General features: G+C 40.5%; 1 protein-coding gene across 1 annotated transcript; it reads right to left on the bottom strand.

The window, feature by feature from the left end:
- Positions 1 to 904: 904 nt before the first annotated feature.
- Positions 905 to 4,651, bottom strand: LOC141479928 (uncharacterized). The gene is made up of 3 exons (XM_074169247.1): positions 3,994 to 4,651; positions 3,803 to 3,905; positions 905 to 3,512 (listed from the first exon to the last, which is right to left on the bottom strand). Exon 3 carries the CDS (start codon positions 2,252 to 2,254, stop codon positions 905 to 907), a length of 1,350 nt encoding a protein of 449 aa, XP_074025348.1. The 5' UTR covers positions 2,255 to 3,512; positions 3,803 to 3,905; positions 3,994 to 4,651.
- Positions 4,652 to 9,396: the final 4,745 nt, after the last annotated feature.

Below are 9,396 nucleotides of genomic sequence, written 5' to 3'. Positions count from 1 at the left end.
TTTTCCGCCACAGGAACTTGCCAATACGCAGACTTGATATCAAGAGAGGATAAATAATGTGCATTTTTCAATTTATCGAGCGTGTGGGAAACATATGGGAGAGGGTAGCTGTCTCGTTCCGTTACCGAATTTAGTTTTCTGTAATCAACGCAAAAGCGGTAGCTCCCATCTTTCTTCTTAACGAGAAGAACCGGTGACGACCAGCCACTATTCGACTTCTCGATAATATCGTTCTTCAACATCTCTGTTAGTTCTCGATCAATATGTTGTTGAATAATAGGCGACACTGGATAATAACGCTGCTTGATGGGTGGTGAGTTGGTCACGATGACATGTTCAGCTAGATTCGTACAGCCTAAATTATTCCCCATGAGCTCCTTGTTCTTCTCTACTACAGCGTTTAGCCGGGCCTCTTCCAATGGTGATAAAACTGTTTGTCCTCGAAGATGGTCCAATGCGTTCAGATAGCAAATTTCCTCAGAAAATTTCCACTCGTTGTGCCTCAGATTCGGAACCACTCCCATTGCTCTCCAGAAATTCGTTCCCAAAATTAAGTGATGAGGGACATCAGGAACCACTAAAACTCGAATTAATTTCAGCTTGCCTCTTAAACAAAATGGCACTTCACATTCTCCTATACTTTCACATACTTGACCATTGGCAACAGTGCAACTAATTCTCTTTGCTGAATTCAAATGTACCAAATCTTTTACGATTTGCCAACCTGGGTGTCCCAAGATAGTGGCTGAGGCACCTGAGTCTAATAACCCCAGTAAACTACGCCCCAAGACTTCAACTTTAAGGTAGGGTCTCTCATCGTTTTCGGCGTGATCCAGAATATAATCAAGGATTGGTTGAATAGCAGTCGCCGAGTGCAATTTGCGAGCGCCTTCCCCTCGACGATTCAAAGGCGTCGCTTGTCGTTTCCCGACACGGAGCAGTTTGGACAATTACGAACGGTATACCCTTTTCTCTTACATCTGTAGCATTCCAGTTGCTTCGGTAGAGCACATCCTATAGCACGATGTCCGGGTTGATCGCATCGGAAACATACTATCTCCTTCGACTGATTGTTCGATGGAATTCGTGCCGTTGCTATCTCTAAGGCATCCAATTCCTTGGTGACCTCTACGAAAGCCAAATCCTTCTCTATCACGTTGCCACGACGTGCTGATGGTTCTACGTAGCTATTGATTATGTCCCTTCTGGCTTCCATTCTTCGACATACCGAGCGAAGTTCTGAAATGGTTGTGGGTAAGGGTTCACGTAACCTGTCTTGGTAAAAGGGATGTAAATTCTTCATAACTATGTTCAGCTTAGCTTCCTCTGTCATTGGGCAACCTAGGCGGCTGAAGTAGCTTGACATCACTGCAAGATAAACTCCGATGGTTTCTGAGTGGTGTTGAGTCCTTTTCTGCAATTCTTCGAACAATGCGTCAGAATGATTGGCAGGGAGATATTCTTCTCGAAACTCTTCCACTAGTTCTTCCCAGGTCGATACTCGATTCCGACAATCTTTATAAAATTGATACGCCTTGTCAGCAAAAAGGTCCACGCCTGAGTCCAACAAAACAGCGTTGGGGACATGTCGCGCTAGTCTCAACTCCTCTATTCCCTCGAAAAATGCTGTCACCGACATTCCTTTACCATCTCCAGAAAACTTCTTCAGATTCCATTTATAAGGCGGAATCATTTTACTGGTCGAGCATGGGTCAAAGACTGGATCTTCCGTCAGAGACGATCGAGCAACTGCTCCTAAGTTAGCATGGAATGATTGCGCTCCCAATCTGCTTTCTAATTGATTTAGTGCAACCGGCACACGCTTCGTATCACTTCTCTTGCTGCTGTCAACTTTATGTGAAAATTCGTCCATCAACGACAGAGCCAAACCCAGGAGTTCGGATTTCCGGGTTTCTTTGTCCTTATCCTTATCTGGGTCCATATTGTCTATACGATTCAACACATGTGCTAGCTTGGTCTGAAGTTTCATTGCCCCGCTACTCGTTCCAGAATCGGTTATGTCATCAATCAGCCTTCTGATATCATCTAGTTTCCCTCTGATTGCAGCCTCATCTTCCTCGAAAGTGAATGGATATGAAGGATATCGAAGACTCTCGCCGTACCTTTCCATCTGCATTACTTGAACCAAACGATGTCTCATTTCCTCACAAGTGCCAGTTGCTACGCCCCGATATGCTAATTCATAGGTCAGTTCGTCTTTATCAAGACGATTTATTACCAGTCTTCTTGCCATAACGCTATTCTACTAGAGTGGTATCAATTGAAAAAAAAAAAAAATATTTATATTTTTCCAAAGTTTCCAAAAGTCACCTACTAACGCCAAAACGCAAAAAAAAAACCTTCTTTTAAGGGCCCCACGTTGGGCGCCAAAATGTCACCTCACAAACCACAAGAGGGGACTAAATCATCTGTCGGTAACAAATAAGACAGATGGGTATCCGCGGCTAAGCTAAACAGTGGAGACGGGAGTGGGTTAAACAACTTAGCAAATTTCAAATAGATCTTAATGGGCGCCAGGTAAATTTAATCCTCCAGATACCCTAAGTAACTCACAATATCAATAACTTACCAATTAATATTGGAAATAAAAGATAAAAATCCCCAATATGATTTATTCAGTAATCCTAACTTACATGGATTAACCAACAACGCTTCTAAGACAACAATGCAATATTCACACTACTACGCGATGTTCAAATGTCCATACAAGAGCGCGGTGTATCTAACCACGAATTCAATCAGCCATAAATTACGGTAGTAACGACGCTCAAAAAAAACTACAATACGTCGAGTAAAACTACCACGAAAATTGAGTAGGTGAAATCGTAAATACTAGTATCGGATGGTAAGACAAACTCGTTTGCGTCGCGTGAGCTCAGGCGTAGGCGCATCGGTGTCAATCAGCAATCGTGAAAGGAAGAATATACCTCAATTTCCGTTTCACAAATATCTATGTCAATCAGGTATCAATAACAAACTCTTAATCAATAAACGATAAACAAACACTATATCAACAGGTATCAATAAACATAAGGGCAACAATTATTCAAATATCTCAGTATATCACAAATATTCAATTAAATCAATTATAACTTGCGTGCTCCTTTTGGGCCACCCGGTATATGGTGTTAGGCTACCCTGTAGTATGGCGGAGATGGATCACCCTGTAGCACCGGAGATGGATCACCCTGTAGCACCACCAAGATAGATCACCCTGTAGCACCGGTGGATCACCCTGTAGTGCACGACAAGCTGGACCAGTAATGGATCACCAAATAAGATCCAGAAAGAAAATAAAGGAAAACAGGAACCCTTGACGAAGACAAAAAAAAACAGGAAGAAAAGCAGGAAGAAAAGCAGGAAGGAAAACAGGAAGAACAACAGGAAGAAAAACAGGAAGAAAAACAGGAAGAAAAACAGGAAGAAAAACAGGAAGAAAAACAGGAAGAAAAACAGGAAGAAAAACAGGAAGAAAAACAGGAAGAAAAACCCTACGGAAGAAAATTCTCAATCAGAATCAGATGAAACAAGGTGAGATTCAACCCCCATTCAATAGGACTATTTGACTAATCAATACCCCTGGTATATTTTCATCAAGCAAAGTAGCAAGATAACAAGAGTATATTTTTGGGTGCCCTGTATAACCATATGATCCGTAAAAATCAAGAAAATTGAATGAGTGTTGAAACCTCTCTTCAATACTAATATTCAGTTGAGATATAACGATGGAACCAGAAATTACTAAAATCATTTAAAACACATTTAATGGTAAAATTCTTACCCTGGCCAAGGGGTTTTCTATACGATTCTTCGTGTGCGGTGTTCTGCACGGAAGTCCTGCTGGGACTTGATGAGTGACTGAGGGCCTTCTGTTTCTTATGAATCTAGAGACGAGAAACGAAGGTTGTAGAATTGAAGAAGTGATATCATAGCTAAGATCACATGAGAGATGCGACAGTGATTCAGACATACCTAATTTCGGAAATCCTTCCACCTGGCACGAGTTCGGTATCCACCACAAATCCTCAAAAGAGCTTAAGTTTCCGACTGCAAATATCCACACCAAAATGACCAATCAGTCTTCCACTATACAATCCTGACTTGTAGAAATAATCCCCGTGAAGGATGGCACAAATACAACCAAATATATCCTACAATCAGTCTGATGATACCCTTTGAACTCCGAACCAAGCTCACCGAAGGCTAACTTCCAAATACTAAGAGAATGCCACATCTGACAGCTAACCAGTTGTTGCCACAGTGCATCCAATCTACACTACAAGCACCAAGGGGGCGCTGTGCACAACATCATAAATCTATCAATTCTTCCACAGCCACTTGAGACATCATCAACAAGTCCATGACACATCAAAACTCCTTCTCAAAGCAATGCAACCCTTAAACAACCCTTGACAACTTGAGTAACCGATCAATCCCTCACCCGTGAACAACTGTAGAACTAGTTCGGTGTAAGTCGACGGAACGACACTACGAAAGTTCGGCAGATGTCAACCAACAGCTGTCTCTTAACCTTGTTTACGAATATTTACAAAATATATTGTTCCAACCTATTTTCAACTATTTACCAATCCTTATTCATGCGATGGAATAGAAACATATAAGGTAAGTCGCCATAACCTTCCCTTTCAGTACAAATATTAGAGCATTCATATTATGCAGAATATTTACCGAAAATATCAAACAGTATTCAGAAACCCAGAGGTAACTAATATTGTTTTTCAGGCGATATGGCTCTAATATGTCAGTAAACCTTCTGGAAGTGATGAATAACAATCTATGCAAGAAATATTCTCGGAAAGGTATAGGGAATACGGCAGACAACGGCTGAAAAAAATGATAGGTGAAGAAAACTGAGAAACAAACAATAACAACTATTTCAACCTAGCGAGGAATTTCGGATCTCCAATGTCGATTGGCAATAGGAGAACGCGTAAGTACTGGTCAAAGCAGTTAGTCAGGGAGCATACATTTATTCTTATACATTTCAGGTATGGTTTTCTATGGAACGGAAGATTCCCATTACTATGATGTTAAATGAATAAAATGAACTTGTAACTGAATTACATTGTTAATATCCTCTGAATAAAGATCTTAAAAGGTAAGGTAGTGGTTTTGAAAGGTCACATAAGAGCAGTTTGATCTAGTGCTAAATTGAAACGTAACAACTTCTTTGAAAATGTAGGTCGGGCACACTGACAAACCAGATGTGTCCCTAGCTGTGACGAAAAGTTCGTCATCAATAAATGACAATTCTGTCGATTCCATAGTAAATAAACGAACAATATCTACAATATTTACAAGTAAATTTAGACCGTTACAACAATATATCATTAACCCAATGGTTTCTGTGGTGTAGAAGCTGACATTTGATGGGGTCTCAACTTTCAACATGCGATTGATGAATATTTGTAAAGATACATACTGGAGTTACCTTAGTCAAGAATTTTTGAAACATTCAGAAAAAAAAATACGTCTAGACAACTTGTGTTTTGATTACAAACAGAGTGCATTATATTCCCACCTTCGCCTCTGCAGAATTAATAATCACTTCTACACACCCGATTCAATTTCTCATCTTTCACCAAATGATAAATCATTTCTTAAGCCGTGCAACCTCGCATAAGCCGGTCGGGACTTGATCCTCTGCAACCCTCTGGGATGACAACTGAACGACGTGGGTTATAAGCCCTTGACTTAGTTCGCCCATTTATCACAGGCGGCACCACGGGCGATCTTGTCATGCGACGACCTACTCTACTTCCTTCTCCTCCATTTTACTCACGATGATTTGGTTTTTATGCTGGCATTATTTGATAACTCCGGAGCGAAGGAATATAGGAATGAAGACAGGTTTTTCAGTGAAACTGTTTCATATTTATCGTCGTGTTCGATAGATGGTTGGTATTTTTTATGGTATAACAAACTTCATTATCTGGAATTTAGATGTATTTGGGCTATTAATTTTTCACGATCAGGGAGGTTATTGAATTCGTCTAATAAAGAAAAAAGTGAAGACTTCCCACTAAAATTTTAGTGCATAAGATATACTTCTGAAGTTAGTTCATCTGAATCTATGTTTGAAATTCACTGATGATGATGATTCGATAAAACAAATCACATCAAGAAAACAACGAAATGATGATGAAATCATTGAAGGACCATAAAAGATCTAAACTCTTGCGGATCCAAATAAAAAGCACAGATATAACCTGGACCTCTGCATCGGTACTGCATCTGCCACATCGTTCCGTATCTAAACAAATAGAATACACTTCTTCCTCGTCTGAATATTCTGGCTCATCGTCGCAAATTGTATTCTAGTCTTTCAGTAGAAGACAGAAATTAACTCTGTCACCATGAAGTCTCCATTGGGATCTTCTGACCACAAACTCATTTCACTGTTGAGTGAATCACCGATGGATATTGGGCAACAATCTGAGCCGCGTGAAGTTTGGCATTACAGGTCTGCTGAGTGGGAGGATCTTCAAAATCATTTCCGAAATTTCCCTTGACTAGATGTTTGTTCCAGCTCTAACAATCCATCAACTTGTGCTTCTGAAGTCATGGAAACTATATGGATTCAGCAAGGAGGTGGAAGTAATTCTGCCTACCGGCAGTGGCGCAAAAATTTAAAAATTTCAGTGCCGAAAACCGAACTGCAAACTTCGAATAAATAAAACCAAAAAACTTCACAATCAGATAATTACGGATTGGTTGCTTGCCAATATCAAAGAGTCTGGATACTTCTGGTCTGTAGCTGAAACTATTATTCAAAACTCCTCAAAATCCACAATGACATCAAAAATACAAGCGGATGGTTCAATTGCAACAGCAGCCATAGAAAAATCAAATCTACTAGCTGAACAATTTGTGTAGTCGATTTTCTGGAAAAAACACGACCCACTATTCTCCACAATGCAGGAGATTACTTTTCGACAACGTCTAATCAGGCGAATTTTGAAACAGCTCAACATCAACAAATTGTCTGGTCCACTCTGTCCGAGAATATTTCATTGACCAATGTATGAGCTCTCTTCTAAACAGAAGTGTAGTTATAATCGCTAATGAAACATTGTATATCTTCAATTCGAGAAAATAATGAAATTAAACATTTTCGTTCCTCTCTTTCTAGAAGTGTTCCATCTCTAGGGTCCAGACACGCAATCAAGTCCAGTTGTAAACACGAAAACGTCCCCTCTGTACTTTAGGGTCGAACGCTTCCATTTCTAGGTGTTTCCATGCAGCAAATTCTATTCAGTACATTTGTCCATAGTTATTTTCCATTTTCCGTAGCCATAATAATCCTTACGTTTATGAATTAGTCGCCCGTGACCATGTATAATTAGATTTCCAAGCGGATTGGACAGGAATTTGAATAATTCAAGTAATGATAAATGAAATTACGCCTCGGAGTGAAGTTCTATATTTTTGATGCTATCAAAAGGGTGAACAGAAGTCCTAGAATTCATAGAAAAAATGAGTTTTTGGAAAAAATACTGTTTGACTTCCAACTTCTAAAGAAAGGAGGAAAGAAAATGACTTTACGGAACAACTAATTTCACATGAACGTTGGATTATACGAAAGAAATGGACATACTTCCGTATTACACAAAATTACCCCATTTTCGAAAATCATTTCTTTCTGTATAATTCAACTTCGATTTGGAACTAGTTGTTTCGAAAAAACCTTTTTTTTTCACGGTCGGAGATAACTGTGTATTTTTGACCGCGGTCTGCAGGTTTTTAAGCCTGACGTTTCGACTACTACTGCGGCAGACATTAACAAAGACGATGAAGTACCAGTCGAAGTGCTCTAGTTGGTGTTTCAGTTGGTTTTTTATGTTTTTTTTAATGCAAAAAACAACAATGCTGGCTTTGAATCCGGGTTCTCTGTATCTGTAGAGTGGGGAGGGTGAGTGTAGGCCCTCATTACTTAGGCCACATGTGAACCATTGTACATCCTCCCGAGGAGTTGTCCTCCTAGGTGATCGTCCATCCTGTCCTTTCCAGAAAGATGGACTGGAAGATATCTCCTTTATATTGGCAGGTGTAGGCCAAGACTCGCCGAACACACACTCTCTTTGGCAACCTTGAGGTGTCTCACGGTGGCCTCCACGAAGGTTTTGGAAGGTGCAGCGACATTACTGTCGTTGCGCGGCTTCTTCAACCTTCTTGGTGTTCCTTCCGTGGAGGTGCACAAGTGAGGAAGCTTGTCTGCAGGGACGGCCGGTTCCTTTCCTTTATTCAAGGCGGAGCCCTTGGCACTCGCCGCAGGAAGTGCCCTTGCTGTTGGAGGTGGAGTGGGGGAGGTGCACTTATAGTTGCTGCCACTCCTGACTCTTTCCCTCTCTTTTTACTTTTGGCCTTGGGGCCGCCAATGCGCTTACGCCTCAGCCTCTGTATTACATCACGTGGTGATCTGCTATGTGCAGCCTCATTTCAAGCGGTAGATTGAAGTGGACATTTCTGTACATCCCCAGCCACCGTCTTAGATTGAGGTGAGCACTTCAGTCCAGCCTTAGCATTGGTTGTTGTTTTTGTTGTTTCTCTTTTTGTGTTTGTTTCATTCATGTGTTGAGGACAGGTAGCCAGATTTTATTCATGTTCATTGACTCTTTTCTATTGAAATTATCCTTGGTGTGTGAATTCCTATTGCCTGTCTATATACACTTCGATGGTAATTTTGAGTTTCATCTAGTGTTACTCTATCTTCGAATGAATTAATGTCAGTACCTCCTTTGTTGAGAGTATTTTCAGCTACAGTTGATTCGTCGGTTTGCTCGAAGCGACAATTTCTCTTGAGGTTCGAAAGATGGGTACCTATACTTCTTTTCGTGGTTTCAATATAGACTGACCCCTAGCTACAGAGAATGCGGTATTGCTAAAGGTTCTCTGGGGTTTCATCTGATGGTTTTCGTTGACCTCAGTTTGGTTTCTGTGAACCTGAGAGTCTTCCTGAAGAATTCAGACAATGCCTTCAAAGGAAATGGATAGGGCCAAGAAGATCTCGAGCGAGCCATATGACCCAGAACAGGCAACACGAAAATAACTCCAGCTAGGGTAGTCGGGGAAAAAGCTCCCTATGCTGAAAATAATACAGACCATATTGGGAGAATCTTAAAGGAACACGACGTAAAGTTTGGCAAATATTTTGTTCAATGATGCAAAGCTACAAAGTTGTGAAGCATACTAACACAGCCAGTGTTGCCATTTTTATGGTGAGTAGTAGATTTTGTCACAGAAAAATACTAGATTCATACGAAAACAGTAGATGATATATTTTAAGATACTTGTCTCATACATGATAATTTTCACTATCCACGATAGTGGAAGGTTGCCTTTTATATTTTGGGA

Source organism: Leptinotarsa decemlineata, unplaced genomic scaffold, assembly GCF_025532065.1.
Source record: "Leptinotarsa decemlineata unplaced genomic scaffold, Ldec_3_MD MMD2_P_RNA_scaffold_5, whole genome shotgun sequence".
Lineage (NCBI taxonomy): Eukaryota > Metazoa > Arthropoda > Insecta > Coleoptera > Chrysomelidae > Leptinotarsa > Leptinotarsa decemlineata.
The sequence above is the reverse complement of the archived record's forward strand: the minus strand, read 5'-3'. Positions and strand labels throughout refer to the sequence as shown.

Excerpts from the sequence above, each read along its gene's own strand:
- LOC141479928 (XM_074169247.1), bottom strand. The coding sequence starts at position 2,254 with ATGGCAAGAAGACTGGTAATAAATCGTCTTGATAAAGACGAACTGACC.